General features: G+C 42.5%; 1 protein-coding gene across 3 annotated transcripts in view; it reads left to right on the forward strand.

Moving 5' to 3' along the window:
- Positions 1-1,592: 1,592 nt before the first annotated feature.
- The window catches only part of lilli (AF4/FMR2 family member lilliputian), a 103,159-nt gene continuing 85,132 nt past the window's right edge, over positions 1,593-19,619 (forward strand). The window contains exons 1-2 of one of the 3 annotated variants that reach the window (XM_034340637.2): positions 1,593-1,915; positions 5,977-6,509. In XM_034340637.2, coding sequence (XP_034196528.2) covers positions 6,448-6,509 — 62 coding nt within the window. In that variant the 5' untranslated portion in view covers positions 1,593-1,915; positions 5,977-6,447. Of the gene's footprint in view, positions 1,916-2,577; positions 2,797-2,847; positions 3,323-5,976; positions 6,510-19,619 lie in introns of those variants that run through there. The other 2 variants (XM_034340638.2, XM_076692388.1) reach the window with 2 other exon arrangements.

Below are 19,619 nucleotides of genomic sequence, written 5' to 3' on the forward strand. Positions count from 1 at the left end.
GAAAATCAAGGCGTACGGTTTTACTTTGACAAATTTTTACAACCGTACAAAGAATTTTTTATATTTGCACAAAATAAAAATACATACTAATACCAGGATTTCCTTTACACTTTCCTTTACATGTACGTTTCTCGAAACAGCGGTTCTCCGAACGATTTCCAACAATAACGTGCTTAACTCTCTTTCGCGGTGTACCAGATCTTTTTTTTTTTTACGAGAAAGATAAGAGTATCTTTTGGACGAGGCAGAGGGTAAGTGAGTAGCACTTCCGTTTCCCAGGACGGTCGTGCGGATCTCACGAGCGACACGTGACGAAGTCGAGGGCGATCGAAAGGTTTAGTAAAACGATCTGTTCCGAAGTCCGATCATGCGACTTTACCTTTATCGTTTAATGAAAAATCGGCGTGTTTCTTCCACGCTAGAAGGCGGCAAGAAAACAAACGTTACTTGCAAACTTTTCCCCCTTAGAGAATCGGTAAATATTGTTCTAGATGTAGCTTAGCGTCGAAGATGTGACGGTCGAGCGAACGATCGATTGATTTTCGTTTTTCCGTTTCTTTTTTTAAATAATGAATTGATGCATATATTCCATAGATTATTTTTAACGGAAATCTGATTTTCTGTTTTATTACGAAATGAAAGCTCGTGTTATTTGCTCGCGTCTTATTAGAGGGAAAATTTTAGGTGCGTGGGAAATGTACGTACCGCATAGAGATACAGCGGCTGAAAGCGCCCATATCACACATACTGTATATGTAATTAGACTATGGATAGAATTTTAACGTTACAATGATAAATTGTACATGATACGAAATGAAACAGGAATGATGGAAATAGAAAATACTAAATATTATACAGCTAACGTAAAGAAAAAAAATTTATATATATATATATATATATATATATATATATTATAAATATACATATAGTTAGTATAAAGAGTATAAATCACAGAGAGGGAGGGATTCGTGTGAATGAGATTGAGCGAATGAGAATACTTCATGAGCATTGCGTCAATAATTGACGTTATATGTTTTGTCACGAAATACACTGGTTTTTGAATAAATATCTATTTGAATTACGAATGTTTTGATTTAATCATTAACTTTTGTTTTTCAATAGATGAAGATAATCAATAGACACTTTATGCTTCCCTTTCTGTTATCTTCAGATCCCTAGTGTTACATAATAGTGTTTAAGGCAATCAATAAACAAATGCTGTGTTGAAACAAAGGTGGTTCATCGTGCGATATTACATGTTGGTAATTGCGTTGAAAGCAAGAGAAGCAATGTAGAAAATAGAAAAAAAAAGTATAGTCGGTATCGTTTGAAAAGAAGCTATGCGAAGCACGTGCCTCGTTCATAGGCGGTTATAGGCGGTCATAGGCGCCGCGTCTGTAGACGAAATGATATTGCATGATTACAGAGGAAGCCGGCTGGTGTGCGCACGCGTCTCCTTCGTCAGGGCTGGACGTGTGCGTGAAAGTAGCGAATGGGAGTGGGGATCGAGGGCGGGTGTGGGAGCAACAGTGGGGGCAGAGGGGTGGAGCAGCCGTCGTCTGATGACACCTGTGGCTCGACCCCCACGATCAGTTCAGCCGCGACCGTCCACGCGCCGTCTCGTTGTGACGTTTTTGCACAGCCGCCATTCAACGTATACATATGTATATTTCGCGTACCAACACAGATAATACACATTTCGACCGCGTAATTCACGTGTATAGAAGTATGCATACGAACGCGAGTAGGCGTACACGTGCAAACGTGCGGATCATTTTTACCCCTTAACCACGTGACAGATCGTCGTAACGCATCTGCCATTACTGTGAGGTAAACTGTCATAGTACCGTCGTGCCGTCTTGCCGTCCGAGATTACGACAAAGAAGACGAACCGGAGGATTAATCGTTCCATCCAGTACGTATCCGATGGATATCGTGCCACTCGACGATCGACATTTTACCAGTGTATTTCTTTCTCCCCATATCGACCAGCCTTCTGTTCACGTACGCCGTACGCCGTTGACAACTGCGGCCAGCTCCCTCTACACGTTTCGTGCGAAACTTTTACACGTTTGATTCTTGAATGTTGATAGATGCTTGATACGATTGACGCCTATGTGGTAGATCCTAAGAACAAGGTCGTCGATGTAGAGCGTTACTTTCTAAACGATAAAGCACCTTACTTGGATTATTGAAATACGAATGTAATCCGAGTTGCTCGATTTCCGTGGTTAATCGTGAAAATCGTGTTCCGTGTTTTAACGTGCGCCTGTTACGCTTCGTGTTTCAAATTTTACCGTATGCCAAACTTTTATCCGTGGTTTCGATGATGCTTATTTTGGTAATCGTAGCTGAATGCATAATCGTTGACGCGGTTATGAGTTAAACCACGAACCAAGCGTCTTTGAACCACGACCGAGAACGATGGTTCACAAATAACAAGCGTTTTCTCGGTAGCGTTTCTTGGCACGATCTTGTGAACGACCTTATTCCTAGGGACTGATCGGTGGTGTTTGCGAGTGTGCACAAGAAAACAGAACGTGGCCTGTATGCCCGGCAATGCGAAACGAAAAAGGAGGAGGGGCATGTTTCTCGCGCGTGTATTCACCAACGTATGTCACACGGCTCACGGAAGCGAAAGATTCCAGAAATTGTGCTTGTAATCGCGCGTGTTTTCGTGCAGCCATCAGTGCGAAGTGTATGCTAACGACGCAGATATATCTTCGTACGTACTTCGGACGTAAAGAATTCGTTTTATTTTAATCGAAAAGGCGGAGGAATCACGACGATATATTTGTAAGTATCTAACCCATTCATTGTCGAAGGTCGAAATTACTGTTCGTTATAAACGAAAATTTTGCAAATGTTTACAAATGTATCGTTTGCTCTGATTATCGCTGAAGTCGATCATCCGGTTTGAACGTGCATCGAATTTTAAAAAAAAACCCTCGTGTCGTGTCTGCAGCGCTATCTCTCTGTTCCTCTTTCTTCCTTTCTTTTCCTTCTCTTTGTTTCTCTGTCGGCTGCTCGGTAAATAAGATGCGTGCTATATCTACACGTATCGGGTTCACTTGTGTAGGATAAATAAGCGAAACTGTGTTGCACGTAGCAATAGCCAGGAAAGTGTTAGTATCCGCACGTATCTTCGACGAAGATCCGACAAATATAGACACCCGTGATTAGCTTAGTGTGCGAACACTTACACCATGTTAAAACGGTGTAGAAAAGGAGGTGAAGGGGAAACACGCGAGGCAGAGATGGTAGAGAGGAAATAGTGTGTGGACAGATTCCATTTGTGCTGAACAGAATCTTCGTGTCTTAAGTAGGAATTTTTTAAATAATACTTTTCTATCAATTTCACATTTTCTTTTTTTTTTTTAATTTCATGTAGAATTTATAACCAAAATCATTAGCAAAGATTCAGCTTCGCTATTCGCGGGTTGAATTTCCATTGCATGTCTCTTATGTGAAAATATAAATGTTTGGGACGACTACGGTCGCACGGAGCAGCGACGGGGTTCACACGTCGACTTCCACGGAGGCCACCGTAGCGGCGGCCGCCTCAAATTTTATATGTATAATCGATTTATTATAAAAAGGAAGGGAAAGAAATTTGAAATATAATACCACAGCGTGGTCGTAACAAATTTTTCTTAATTTCAATTAGAGAAACAATAAACAAATGGTTTTTGTTATTCGCTAATGTATGCGCGTAGTAAATGAATAAATGATCAGGCGAGACGCTGGCAAACGATGCGACGCATCATACGGTACGCAGTTATGTATGAAGTAGCAATGGCATGTTCCTTGGTGTGAGTGTAATCATGTTTGCATCGTTCAGATTGAGTAGGGATGGGTTATGTAGAGTTAGGAGGATCAGGCAGCAGCAGGTCTGAGTAGGGGAAACAGCGTGGACAGGTTGCGTTCGTGCTAAGCCGAGTCTCGTCGCCTCGCATTCCGAGACGCGGATTCCGGAGCGGTTTTCTTTTAGGAAAGAGAAGGAGAGAAAGAGAAAGAGAACGAAAGAGAAGTGGAACGCTTACGGTACCGATTTTCCAGCAAGCATTCGAGTCTCTCGGCTTCTTTTTTTACTTTTTTTTTTGTTGTTTCGTGGTAGGCCGGATAGTTGACGAGGGCGCTTTTTTCTACCACGATCAGCGCCCCGCATAAATACACGCCAGTCTATAAGGGTAGAACGATCGTTGCACCTACAGCTGCTTATCGAGTGGATCACGATCCCACTTAGCTGTACGTCCTTGAATCACGTAACGCTTTTACTCCTCGACTTTTCGCCTCGTTACCCAATCTTCGAAAACATCTTGGTTCACAGTTGAACAAAATTTTAACAATAGCATTTTCAAGAAATGACAAAAATCATAAATGTGTCGGGGTTGTTTGAAGGGAAAGAATATATTTGGTAGGGGGGGATCATTATCAAAATAGTTTATACTAATTAGCTTTTGGAAAATGATAGAAATTGTATTAGATATTCAAAAATCTTAGCAAATCGACGAGTAGGTCATTTGTCCTTGTTATACCGGATACTTTCGAGTTGGATCGCTAGCGAGAACGGTACATCGCATCGGTTCGTAAAAGGATTACAGGCTGTTCTCGTGTTTTTATCTGGTGGATTATTACGATTTAATATTCGACTTGCGCTTTATAATTATTTCACGAAATATTAGAAACCAGATCATGGACTTGTTATATACAACTTCTGATTAATATTATCAAATCATAAATTGTTAGAAGAAAATAATGTAGAAGAAAAAGGTACGATTAATTGTTAAAACGATATCTCACTTTTTGTTATATCAATAATTTTAGCACGCATTTGACTCGAGAGTCGTAGAAGGCACAGTGAAAGTGCATAGACGAGTCGGAAACCTGTGGGAGAAAGGAATAATTATAGCTTATGACATACTGTTGCAATGGATGACTCTTTGCGTACTTAATAACATATTTTTTTATTTTTACATTATAGTTTATCTTTCTGCCACTTTGTTTTCGCGTCGGTACACCGTTAACGAAACATCGTACATATTTGATTTTCAAACGATTCTAATTGAATGTTTCTAAAATCGTTATGACAGAATGAAACTTCATAAATTTATAAAATAATTTATTTTTCAATGGTAATGAACCTTTTTTGGGTAAAAGCGTTTAAAAATTGTCGAAAAAATGCACAGTGTTATGAATTTGCATTGACAGGTTAATAGTCGCGCCATCTTGGAATCGTACGACCAATCGTGAGATCGGACAAGTAACACGTGGTCCTCGAAGTACGGGCACAGTGTAGTTTACGAACGGTAAACCAAACGCGAGGGACAACGCCGTTGGCCTCCGACGCTCCTGCGTTCTCTCCCGGGTTCCCTTAGTTTATAAATAAACGACGTGCTCGATGGACTCACCTGGTACGTTCCGCTTTCAACTGTGACACTTTATCTTAACGTTTCTTTGCTGGAATACACGCGTGGATAGTGGATATCGTTATGGCCGACACCGACTCTAGTTTTTGAATAACCAAGTGAAAAGTACAGAATCGTTCGATCCAGTCTGTTAAGTTTCGTGCGTTTCGAATGTTGGTGGAAAAAAAATGCAAGCGACTACAATGGTTCGAATATCCACCGCAAGGACTTTCACCCGAGTGAATCGAGCGTAGTTATAGTTTTGGCGGGAATCCTTGGACGGTCCGAGTGGAAAATAACCTCCGATTGCAACGAATAATGTATCGAATAATTGAACGATTAAGTTTTTTGCGGCGGTTAACCTCCTCGATGATATCGCGCGAAAGTTTGACGGGTTTGAGTTGTAGATGATCGTATCGTTAAGTGGACGAAGTGGAGGGGTTGTGTTTGATAGCCGTCCATGTTTGGCAACAGAGTTCGCACGTGTCGAGGAAGCTCGCCAGCAGTTCGAGGGGAGGTACGGCGCGCGTCGGAAGGGTGTTCGTTAAACGAAAATTTCTGCCTTTAGGTTAACCTAGAAGAACATACCGAAAGGATCATCGGCTGATTGCGTAACGATCCTTGTCGAACATGTAAATCAACGTATCGAAGAAATTGAGAAACCTATCCGGATAATTGGCGAGAGAGTGTAGACGTTTGGTTAGGCGTAACGACAACTTGTTGACAGTGTTGCCCGGCCGTTATCTCGACGGACGGTTCTCAAGGAGATTCTTCCACGTAACCTTATGAAAGCTAGTTATCCGGTTGCCGATGTAACGAGCGATTTCGTGATATGCTTTTAGCGCGAGTGCCGGGTATATTTTCAAATCGCGCTAGAGTATATTTCGCGTGGAAAAACGATGCGTCGTGCACTTAGCTAAACCGAGTAAGTACATATCGTCGCTACGGTGAATGGAAAGTTAACAGATCACGCGACAGTGATGCAGTGCCGTAGTGTCAGTGCCAAGTGCCACGTGCCCATTGCTTGGATTACTTGAAGATGCCGTCGTCCGGTGGATACTATGACGACAGAAATCCTCTTCTCAAGGGCACCTTATCGAGGTGAGTCTACGTGATTCTCTTTCGAATTTTATCCTACTTTCAAGCGACTGCTCGCGACACCATAGATCGGCTTACTGGCCAAACCAGAGTATCTGGATCGCGTTGCCTGTTGGAAAAAAAAAAAAAAAATAGTAAGAATCCTTAGCGGGTTGATAATGACCGGAGAAAAGTGTGACATGAAAGATTCATTTTACCCGATCACTCGACCAATGGGTTGATCTCCTTGGTGTCTAACCGGTCTGTTGGTTCGCTTCTGTTTTTAAATACGCTCCGGCTCCGCTCTGCTCGACCGACTGCGTATCTTGATCGTACAGACTGTGTGTCGCTAGAGTCGAATGAAAATAATTCACTATTTTTAAGTTATTTTTACAAATATTTTATTATCCAAAGAAGAGCCTGTGATCAATTTTGGTACTCGAGCGTCTGGCTTATTATTAGTCGCGCGAAACGCAGCGTCAGCGTTTCACTAGCGCGTTTCAATATTAATTTAACGCTCGACGGTAATATGCTCGATTAATTCGCACCGTAACGTCTTCCCGGGTAGAATTCACGTTACCAAGTACAAATATTTCTGATCATGATTCGCAGAATTGAACGATCTCTCTTTTTTGTTCTATCGAATTACCGCCGCGAAACAGTTCTCGGGGCCGAGAAGGATCTTTCAAGAATCGAACGTGCGCCGATCGGGTTAAATGGTTCCGTGTCGACGGGCACGTCGTCGGTGTCGGGTTTACACGCGCGTATCTACATTTCGTGCGTTAGCTCGCCAAGTTAATGACGACGAGGTACGCGGTGTCGCGCGTCCAACAGTACCTGCGTAATTCCATTACATCTGTTCACCGATTGTCTGGGAGAGATCAGGCGACGCGAACTATTTCACCGCACGATACACTCATGGGAATTAGTAAAAAAAAATGATATAAGAATGATTACGAGTCAAAAGCTTATTTAAAGGTAACACGCGTTCTGCCCGCCACTTTCTATTCGAACTCCAACTATCGAATAGTTGTGCAACAGATAGACACCGAGTGCGGGTTCTTAATATTGTAACTCCAACGATTTATCAAATTGGAGTAATCGCAGGGATAAGACGCGAGGTTGGTTCGCGTGTAAGCGTAACGAAGTGTATCAGCTGACAGTGACCTAAATAAGTGATAGGTATCGTTAGGAGGGCCGGTGGTTTCCGCATCGGCTGCGAATAAGGCCGATTAAGCGAGGCAAAAGCCGCGACAAGCTTCGAGATGCTGACGCGAGCAAGAGTACCGTTTCGAAGCGATTTCGTTCATTTTCGAGCGACCTAGAAAACATTATCCATCGAATCGAACGGACCCGAACTGTTTCACTATACATTGAATACTGTACCAGATGTTTAGCTTCTTTCAATATGACTTCGGGAAAGCGAAACACAAGTCGAACGAGCGTGCAACAAGTACGCTTTGCGATTAGATCATCGTCCTTGACCTCGCTTGCAGCGGGGAAATTCGACGGAATCACGGATTGACGAAGCAATGTAGCAGTTTGATCGGACTTTCGAAATTCGGACTCGGCGAATCTGGGACAAGGTCAGCTGTACAAAAATTATCCTCATTTTGTAACTCGTGTTACGATCATTTCTTCCCTTTCTTCCACGGAGGAATAGACTTTCTGTTTACGCGCATTAGATAGTTCGCTATTTTTTTTCTTTTACTTCGAGTATACTGAATCTTCAGGAAGAACAGGATAGACGATTCCGTGGCTTTGAAATCGTCGAGTAGTAAGTTGTACGGGGAAGAGAAAGTTGCCTTAAGCAATTTGCATGATTTTGCTAGAACAGTGGATGAGATGGTGTCGTGAAAAAATGGAAGAGTTTAAAAGAAATACGTCTTAATTGGTCTTTAACTTGATAGCAGATAAAAAACGAGATATCGGTGTATGTGACAAATATGTATATAAGTTTATTTCCTCGGATAACACTTAACATTGTTCAGTGTAAATGGGTTAAACGTTGATGATAGCGTGCCTGGTGGCGGTAATGGTTCCATAACGATCCTAGGTACATACATCTCAAGATTTCTAGCGGGTCAATTAGGGAAAAGAGATTAAAGATTCACAACTTTTTAACGAGCATCAGTGACGTACCATTTTTCTACGAGGGAAAACGTATCGCGAGACCTCGTTAAATCGCGTCGATTCATTAGAGAAGTTTCGCGCGTTCCTCTTACGCTACCTTCCAGTGTCATAAGTAAACTCCTCGTACGTTGAGGACCTATGTACAATATCGTTCAGAAGTATTCGTGCACTTGGCAAATTTGAAAAAGCCCCGTTAAATAATGTAAATTTTTTAATAAAACGTACTTCCTCTCTTCTCGTAGAATTATGAAACTGTAAACCGTGTAAATAAGAATGAAATTGTTTGAGAAACGAAGAAAAGCGTTCGGATACTTGCGGAACGTAGTGTAGCTGTTGCATACGTGGCCGCGTATTATCGACGATACTTGTGCCCCGGGGTGCATAACTCGGTAATGGTCCCTGCTGGAATTAAAGCCAACCGTGAGTACATTCTCTCCAACACATCTAACGAGTTTTCACGGCTGCGTTTGTTTCGACAATTTGCCGCGCGTGGGCCAACTAAGGGGGGTTCAGGTATAGCGGAGAAGAGCGTCGGAAGCGCGGAACGAACTTCCGGTTGAAAGGGCACGCGAGATAGAGAGAGAGAGAGGAAAGTGTTAGGTCGGATGGCACCACCCTTCTGTTCTCATTATCGCGCCACCCATGAAACTCTCGGAAAGGACACGGCCTTTGCGCCACTCCGTTCGCTGTCATTCAATTTCCCTCTTCCTAGTGGTGAACTAGTGATCGTTAAATTGCGGATATTTACCAAATTCTATCAAAATATTACAATTAAAGAAATTCAAGCGTTAGATTAAAAAATCCGTGATTATAAAAGTTACTATTATTTCAACAGCTTCGAGTATGATTCACTTGAAACAAGCGTTCGAGTTGCTTGCAAATTTACAGGGGAGAGAATATTAAACGTCCATCAGAACCTGTCCGCGAGCGAGTACTCGTCTCGATCCAGCTCGATGAAAATAAATGGATTCATGGTAATCGAATTAATTGTCGCGACGCGTTCAATCGCGCGAGCCGACGTTATATGTTTCTCGCGTCGCGAACGTTCTAGCGATAACTGCTTTCTGTTGTCGTTGTTGGTATCGAAGGTAGAACGAGCGTGGAATACGAGGGAGATAATGAGAAAGCACCGGGGGAAAAGGTGGAAAACAACCGCTAGAAAATAGGGTGAAAAGGTCGCTGAAGGATTTTTTATTTTTTATACAGCCACAAAATCGAAGTATGCATTTGTATAAACTTTGTCACCTTTGTAATGAAAATTTTTAAACAAAAAGAAAAGAAGAAAAAAATGAACAATTGAGCAGGTGTAGCAAATAAACGTTTCGCCTTGACAGTGTAACTTGCAGAGATAAGATTATGCATGGCACGTACTGGCTCGAGTGTTGCTTTTCAGCTTTCGTAAGCTTGTCAACACGTGTCGGTACAGATTGTTACGTTTCAAGGGAATTTCGAGCAAATGAAAGGTGGACTGTTTTATTTGAGACGCTCTGACGTCTAACGTGTGACGTTTTGAAAGGCTCGAAAACGAATAGAGTATCGTGATCGTCACAGTTTTCTGTCCGGTAACGAGCATTTATTAAACGAGAAAGATAAGACGAAGGGGAAAAACAGGTTAGTGTACCAAGAACCGTTGCATACCACCGGAACCCTGTGGTTAAGATAATGAGAAAAGAAGCACGGCGCCACTGGTCGCCTTTCCAACCCTCCTTTTCTTGCCTCTCCTTTGCTTATCCTCGCTAAAACGAACTTCACGGCTCTAATACGCGACACGCGTGTGCAGCGCGACGGAAATTGCTTATACCGACCCTTTTTCAACCCTTCGCACAGCTACGTAAGCTCACGAAAATTTGTTGTATTCCAATCGAGTATCAGCAATTATTACAATTTGTGAATTCTGAAAGAAGAAATCGATGATCGCGACTTCTTCCCGTGGCTCTCGACGACCAACGAGAGAAACAAGCCGCTTGACCACTCTTGATAATTCGTCCAAGAGAAAGGCTATGGAAGCGCTTTCGCCAGTTAACTTGTAGTCAAGTTTCCTCAACGTCGTTGCCCCGTAATAATGGGCCAAAACATCCTATTCGAATTCTTTTCTTAAAAAAAAAAAAAAAAAAACACGGAAAAAGAGCGAGAGGCTTCTCTCGAATGGAAATACGGTCTGGATCCTTCGACTTTGCCCGCTCGATAACGTTCGATAATGAAGCCACGATAACAACATTATTGATAATCCACGTTGAAACTTCGAAGAAAAATGTATAACAACGCGCCGTCTGTTTTTCTTTCTCCGATTCGAGCGATTCGTTGAAGTGGATTCGTTAATGAATATCTTTCGAATTTCGTGGTACAATGGATAGGCACGACACACTTTGTCGTGTCAATGTTTCCGTATAATTAGTGAAAATAGATACCAATAGAATAATATAATTGGATTTTAAAACGATCACGATTTAATGGTTGATTTTTGGAACAGAAGGGAATTTGTTCTTGTTACTCTGATTAAAAGAAAGATGGTAGCGAAAGATACAGAAACGCGTAAAGGGTCAAGCGTCCAGGACTCGTTTGTTCTCGGACATTCCAGCAAGCATTTGGTTCAAAGCAAAGAAGCCTCTTGTGTACTCTTAACACTTTCACCGGCAGATTTCTAACGCAGAACTGGCTCGATCCTCCGTCCCGTTCACAATAGACTATACAATACAATTCAACAAATACACGCGTGATCAATTAAAAAAAAAAAGAAAAAAGAAATTGACGCAACAGTTAGAGAACATGAAGACACAAAAAAATATGAAACTAAAGGATTTTCACGAGGAAATCGTTGGTAAACATAGTTTCCATTATCGTGCTCGTTACGGTCGCGCTTACGTTGCGATTTGTAATTTTTGCGAAATCCTGGATCGTCGAAGGTATTATTCTCGCTTTTGGCGAGTTGGCTCGGTTTCGTTCGCGGTGAAAGTTTGAACGTTCGAGGTGCATGGCCTCGTTCTATGCTCCGTTATCGACAGAGTGTGAACGCCCCCTAATGCAACACGGTAGCATTGCGCTTCACAACAGCTCTCGAAGATACGAAAAGGGAAACGTGGACTTATCTTGCCTCGAAAGACACACGTGTGAAGGCTCACGTTAGGTTTTCTACGAATTAAAAGCAAACGATGGATGATACCTCCCCTAAGAGAATCCTGTTTTGCAGTCGGGTTTCAAAGTATAAAAGGGAGATTCTTCAATTTATCATTCGATGAATTTCTGAAGGAAAAGTTGAAAAATAAACGATACCCTTTGAATGGGGCGTTGACGAGAGGCTAGCAGGTCGATTGAAAAATTTTCTCCAGTTAGGTCTCATCAGTCTGTTTCTTCTGTCGTGAGAAAATCACCGTGTTCTATGCTGCCTTCTGGCGATGCAAATATCAAGATGTATCAGCGATCGTATGATTGATCTACCTACCAACTGAAAGGACGATTGAAAAGGTTATCTATGATCGATACAGCCTTCCTTAATCTATACTGAATATTTTTCCTCTTCCCTACGTTGGGACACGTATTCCTCCAAGTAAATTATTGCAACGGTATATTTGTATATTAGTCGTTACGACTTGTCCTCTGGTAACATTATTATTTCATCGTTCTGCGTATTCTTCGTTTTCTCCCGTTGTATTATAGTCCCTTGGCCAATGGTTGGTCGCGATTACGCCATTATAATCGTGCCTCTCCGACGACTGCTTCTTCGCTGTGCAATTAGCGAACGAATCTCTAAATGCAATCGCGTGGCTGCATGAAATCCGCGCAATTTCACGATTCACCGATAGAGACGACACGTTTAGATTGCCAGCCAACGGACCCCCTCGTTCCCTTCGGTAATTTGTTTCTCTTGAATAACGCCAGAACACAATTACCGGCTTCGGTGGTTTCGATCGAAATTGAAACTCGCGCCGAACATGAAAACGTTCGTTCATCGGATACAGAGAGGATTTGAGGGAAAAGAATTATACACCTAGCCTTATAGCTAATGGCCCATTTATGGCCCAGGCGGTGTATAACGCTTTAACCGAGGAGTTTCCGCCGGTGTAAATGACGAAGCATTCGGTTATTCGGGCTTCAGTGACGTCCGTAACGCGTAGAAAGGTTCCGTTATGTCTCTCCCATCGCTGAGGTGTACGAATCGTTCGTTTCGAAGCAACGCACCTTTTATATATCTGTAAATATCGTCGTTTTCCAAAACTAAAGTAAATCGAAAAGTTTATCATTCTGCGATCTGCCTCGCTGAAAGTTTGAAGCGTCCTGTATGTTAGCTAGAAAAAGTCCTTGGATTCGCGGTCGAAGATCCGGGTCAAGTACGGTATAGGTTGCATTTGTTGCTCCTGTCTTGGTACATTTCGCGTGTTCCATTGCATAATGCTCGTTCTCGGCTATTCACGATCGATCAACGCGAATTATCAGCACGGTGTCCCGTGATTGAAACGCGAAACGGAAGCGTAATCACCTATCAAACAGATAGCGAGTGACACGTTTTCGTTAAGCCGATCTTATCTTCGGTCAACCACTCGTGCAACCTTCTTATCGTCGAATTTTCTTTCCTTTTGTAACTCGAACTCGACATATTTGATTGAAGCGCAACGACAGTTCCGTTAATTGTTCAAGAAATAGCTAGTTTTTCATTTTGGTGTAGTCGTTTGAAATCACCTGCGGTTCTTGAATAGATAGTCACGTTTAATCGACGGTGTATATTTACATAGATAGCCGCGTATTGTAAAACAAAACTGATAAAACCATTTCCTGAAGTCGAACGAGGGGAATATTCGGCAAGAACAAAGTCTGTACTTATCAAAGGCACTCGAAACGACGATATTGTTGAGTTGAAAGTTTCCTTTGGCAAAATTTATTGACATAGGGCTTCATAAATATTGATCATTCTCTTCTAATCAACACGCGGACATTTCACGTTTCCTATTCTGCATTAACCTCCGACTATTTATCTCCATTCAGGGAAGTAGATCAATGAAGGAAACTCATTCAGAGAGTTTGATATACAAGTTAGAGCAAATAAAAGTTGATCAAGTAGGAAAGTGGCGTGTCGAATGGCTAGTGGTAGGTCGAAAAGGGTTGCCGTTGGAGAGTGGCGAAAACGGAGACGAAACAATTGGCAAAGTGGAAAGAAGGGAGACAAAAGGCGAAAGGACGCGATTTGATAACACGGCATCGATCCAGGTTCTCAGGATGCTTCCACCCTTCTCTTTATCCTCCGTCTCTCTTCCACGGTGCTCCTTTTCCATTCTATCTTCTCCCCTTTGCCACTGCACTCCCTTGTACTACTCTCCACGCGTGTTTTTGCCAGTCTCATGCTGCAATCAGCAGAAACTGTAAATACCATTGACGTCTTGCTAGAAATGCTGCGAACAGCGGTTCCAGTCTTCCTGTGTATTTCATTGAAATCAGTGCATAATACGTTGCACGATTAACGCGGATCCACGGATTCTTGAACAGTTGCTTCCGTTACTGTCTAAAATCGAAAGTTGGCAATAAAAATTGATACTTTCGCTTTGATAAGGAATCCGTGTTATGTAAATCATCTTACTTTCTATATTTAGGTGTAATTAACGAAGAAGCTTCAACGAAACAAGGGTATACGAAAATGGGGCATCGTTATTATTTCAAGTGATTTCAGTGTATGAATGTCTTCATCCTTTTTAATATCATTGTAGAGAGAATTTCTTATTATTTCGAACGGGTCTAAAGAACGCGAACGTTTCTTTGGTTGAAATAAAACGATTAGACGGAATCACTGACGATAATCAGGGTCGTGCTTTGTTTACGTCGCTTAGACGAGTGAAAGTTTCGCGAAGCGTTCTAGCTAATGTACAATCAAATCTGTCCTCTGTATAGAGTGTTTCGAATAACGGTTTAAGACTCTCGAAGACGAACTCTAATTGATCCAATTACAGGTATTTGTAAATCTGTAAAAATATAGATTATACCGTGTCTGGTATAATTCGTCTTCCGCTCGGCAACGCTATTGACGATGCGTGTTTGGTTTCGAAGCGCGAGCTCGCGAACGACGCAGTAACGCGAATGATAAAACAATGAAGAGAAAATCAGTTTGTCGTAAATTGCGGCTGCGTTATTGAATTATCATCGTTCCCGGCAAGTCGCGTTACGAACGGAATGCGAATGGAACAGGAGGAGATTGGCTTCAAGGCGACAAGTGGTCTGGCCAATGAACCGACTTGCTCGGCCGAACTCTCTTGCCTCCGTGAGGCCACGAATTAAACGATCTAAGGATACTAAGAGATTACCTGAACCCGACCACGTTCAAACTCGTGTAGATTTTGAGGAACTTTCATCGTTTCAATCTGTTAATCGACTCGTTTTAAGACCGCTATTCTTCTAACGCTTTCAATCATCGTAACGATTTTAGAGAACTTAATTAATTACAACGAGTTGATAGGTTTTATTTTATTTTATTTTATTTTATCTCAGACATGTTCAAATAAACGTTAACACTTCGAAGATTTAAAACATTTTCTAATTACATAAACATCCGTTGTCTAATGACAAGTATCAATTTCTACAAGAACCTCGACCATGGTGTAGTTGCGCGAGGTCAGTTACCAGCGGTCGGTAAATTCTCTCATAAACAAACGGGAAAGGACCGTCGAACGTTAAAAGTACCGGCGACTTTTCGAGTTGTTCGGTCGGTCCGTTCGCCAGGCATATCGTTTCACGCGCAATCTTGCTTCGTTCGTTCGTTCATTTAAATCCGGAGCCAGGATCGCTGGCTCGCATCGTGAACCGTTTTTCTCTTACTCGTTCCACTTGATCGCGATCATATCCGTCCTACTTTGTCCTTCTCTTTCGCTCCTTTTTTCCCCTCTGTTAACTTCTCAATTAACCATTCGGGGGTTTAGTAATTAAAGATTGACGGGGCGTGTAATCGCGTGATGTATTTTGGACAGCAGCCACTCAAGATATCTGTATAATAAAATAAACGAAGCTTCGAATTTCCGAGATATTTATAAATAACGTTTGTGGCTAGGAGACACATTTGGACCCTCGAAGGGTTAAAAGCTCGTGGCTGAACGAGGGACGAACTGGTTTCGAGGGTCATCCAGCCGGATATTCCCGAAAAAGTCTGTAAATCCGATTGTTTCGTGGAAGTGGTGCATGCAGCAGATTCGAATGCGGTTCTCGAAAGGCACGTAAATAACGCGTACACCAGCATTTGGAGCAAAGGTTCCAACCACGACAGATTGACGAATCGATTTCTCTGCGGCAGACTCGTGTTACCAACCTCGTCGACGCTTCTCGAGTAGAAACACGAGGGTTTCAGGGTTTCCACGGAACTGATACTCTTTTTTTTCTTTCTCTTTTCTATTTCCTTTTTTTCTTCTCCCTCGTTAGAAGGCAAATGCACCTGTCGAGAGGAGAAGAGAAACGTTGGTTCGCTACTGTGCTTCTGTACTCTGCAAAAGTTAACCGCGTGTATGCACCGATATATATTTAGCGCGTGCGGCATTTCTCGACCCACATACTCATCGGGAGGCAGAATGTCTCGTATGCGTGGGGTCATCCTGTCGTTCACCGCGACAAAGACATTGCTTCTTTTTTTTTTTTTTCCTTTTCGTCCTCCTCGGCGTCGATGCTTCGAGAGATACGCTCCTGCCGTAACCTCGATTTTTAACCCTCGCCCACTATACTCGAGCCTGTATCTCTTAAAAGATGGATGCGCCCAATTATTACGGTACAATTCTGATTCGGAGTAACTTTTTTTCACAAGAGAATGATAGATCAGGATCGGATTTTTCGTCATTTTTTTTTTCATGGTAAATCAGTTCGTTAACACACTTGTCCAAAGAACGACGATGGAACAATGATAAACGTCGTTTGAAGGCTCAGAGGGTATCGCATAAATTTCCATGCGTTCTTCTTTGGGTAAATGCGTTTCTTTGTCGTTGAATCGTGTTCGACGACAAAGAAATTATGAGTCACCGTTGAACGAACTAGGGGAGCTCCACACAACCATTACTAAATCAATGTGCAGTATCACCGATGTCGTTGCATTATCGTCCCTTTTGATTCGTTTTGTGCATCTGTGCGTGTCCACGTTCTAAGCGGGAAATCGATAGGATCTTTCGGAAGTTTCTCTTTACGAGGGACTTCTTATCCTCCTACGACTTACATTGTTAGAGAAGTTAAACTGGTATAGAGTATAGTAATTTTAAGTAGCTTATGCGTCGGAAACAGAGCTTCAAAGTATAGTTTTGGATGGATTACGGGGCGAGTACTTGCGAGAAAGTAGATACAACGAATGATCCATCTGGTGGCGAGCACGGAAAGTAGCGCGACAACGTGAAACGAGCGTGCAAACCGTAAGAGTACGCTTCAAAAATTCATGGCCGTGGTTCCGGCCTAGGCACTCGTGCAATTCCTTTAATTGCCTTCCTACGCGATAAACTCTGATATCGTTGATTTATGAACAGATCGTTCGAATCGAAGCGTTAAAGCGTCGAATTCTTCGGATGAATCGTACCAACCAGCGCCTACTTTTGTTTGCGTTAAAGAAGTAATTGCTCACCACTTTTTGAAACTCATTGTTTGATGTAGCTGGACTTTATCGGATAAAAGATTCTTGGTCGCGATTCAGTCGTGTAATTCTCCGGTGTTTACCGATAAATCGCGTTAAACGAGGTGATCGTGTAACACAGGATCGCGTTAGAGATCGCGTGGCACTGTTCGCTCGGGTTTTATTGAATCGATAACGTCTCGTTGGCACGCGTAGCCGAGGGGGTTTGCGCGTTACCCACGCAAATAAATACACCCTATTAATTCTAAATGAAATGTAATATTTGTTTGATCCTTTAACAACGTTTGGTTACATTCGCATGAAATGGAAAACCGATATTTAATAATTTGTGGTAGGTGTTACCCGATTGACGTGAGTACTAATATTCAAAATTGAAATGCAGTGGTATTCTAACATTAGAATTTTTAAATTGTATTATCGAGGTAATCGTGAAGCAAATTAATTACAGCAAGCTTTGATATCCCGTAGAGCTTGGCGCCAATTGATTTGGTTCATTAACTCCACAGAAGGCGCGCGGTTTATTTGATAAATATTGATTTAAACGAGAAAATTTCCGCTTCAACTATTGAATATTACAATCGGCTGTAGTGGAAATGGAAGCGATAACTAAGGATATCGGTCAAAGGCTTGCGTGGATCGGATAATGAATAGTCGTGATACGATACCGCGATATCAACGATTTAGTCGAGCGAAGAGATCGCGATAATCTGATTCAAGTGGCGCGTAGAGATCGCGCGTGTAAATACAGAGAAGATTGGGCCAAGTAAATCTTGTAAATCTTGTAAACCTTGTAAATCCTGTAAATCCGAAAGAAATCACGGTTTAGCTGGCGCCACGCAGCGTAGCCCCTTTGACCAGGTCGCTCCATTAATTTGTTCGTTACGCGTGCCGGAGTAATATCGATGGTATCTGAATGCGCGAGGGAGGTTAGCGGTTAGGGTGGCTAAGGGAGGCGGGAAGGAGCGGACGGGGTGGACGAAGTGCGGGTTCATGGGTTACGCTGCGCGGCTTCTGACGTCACGTCGCTTGTACGCAAGTTTACTACCACTACCAGCCTCCTCGTCAGCGTCACTGCTATACTACTACTAGTACTACTACTACCTTACTACTGCCTACTACCCCCACGTGGCTCGAGTGGGAGATGTGCTTGCACCACCCACATTTTTCTCTCTCTAATTTACCGTATAACCTTTCCATGTATGCGGTGTCGCCTATCTCATCGTCAGATATATCTATCACTCCTGATATCATTACGATTGTCATTTCGTTACTACTATCCTCTTATTACTACCACTAGAGTAACTACCCCACTACTACTCTCTCACGGGTATGGTCCCCTAGTCCATCTAGTAACTTAGTGTTTCCAAACTTTTTATAATAGAAGAATACTTTAAGACCCTCTTAGGGACAGTCCTCCTGAAATCTAAAATTCTCTTCTAGTTGAGAACCAATAGTGTAACTTGTCCGAGTATACTGTGTCGCTATCTCAAACTTAGTCGCTATCATTACGACTGTGAGTGTTTGCGTCACCATTCCGTTACCACCACGGTGAGTGCACACTATCAAACAGTCGCCACTACAGCTCCTGCAATTCCACCACGTCGTCGTTCCGCAGTATACCACGTTACATTCTACGGCAACTCCGTTTACTACCACAAAGTCAGCAATGTGTGTGAAAGGGACAGAGAAAAACCGATGACACACAAGGGTTGGAAGATAGAGATAGAAGAAAAGAAAGAAAGATAAAAGTAGTTGTTTCCTTTTTCGACTTGCTTCTTTCTGTATCTTTATCTTTCTTCTTTCAGTTGGACAGTTTCCTCTTTTACTCCAGTCGTCTCTCTTCGTCTCGGACAGGTGCTCGCCGAATTACCGCGGAATCGTGGCGAGAAAGAAAAAGAGAAAAGGGTAGGAGAGAGATAGAATACAGCAACCGGAGAGCCGATACCTAATCCTCCCTTCGTTGGCCCACCCTCGGCAGGAAATCAATAGAGAGGGACTCGCTCTATCTCACCCTCCCCCCCTTACCCTTTCTCTCTTTCTTTCTGGTCCTGTTTCGGTCTCGCTGTTCTTTCCATTTCACGCTCTGTCTTTTTCATCGTAAACGCTCGTTGGAAGATGTTTAGCAAGGAACTCTCGTTTGCACCCCCTCTGTGACTGTATCCCTCGTTTGAGAAAAATCACGAGAGGCTTGTGTTTGTTAAGTACAATATTAATTTAATTCCATGTGACATGATTTTGGATAGGTTAATCGATAAAGGGTCAACGTACCGAGATAATCCTTTGCTCGGCTCAAATGTTTGCACTCTCCCCGGAGTGAAGGTAACTCGATCAAAGGTTATCGATATCACGGGATCGAATAGAGGATGGCAGGTGAATCCCTGTCGAAACTGATTTTCCCCGTTTGTAGAAAAACAAACCAAAAAAAACAA

Source organism: Osmia lignaria, chromosome 15 (genome assembly GCF_051020975.1).
Source record: "Osmia lignaria lignaria isolate PbOS001 chromosome 15, iyOsmLign1, whole genome shotgun sequence".
Classification (NCBI taxonomy): domain Eukaryota; kingdom Metazoa; phylum Arthropoda; class Insecta; order Hymenoptera; family Megachilidae; genus Osmia; species Osmia lignaria.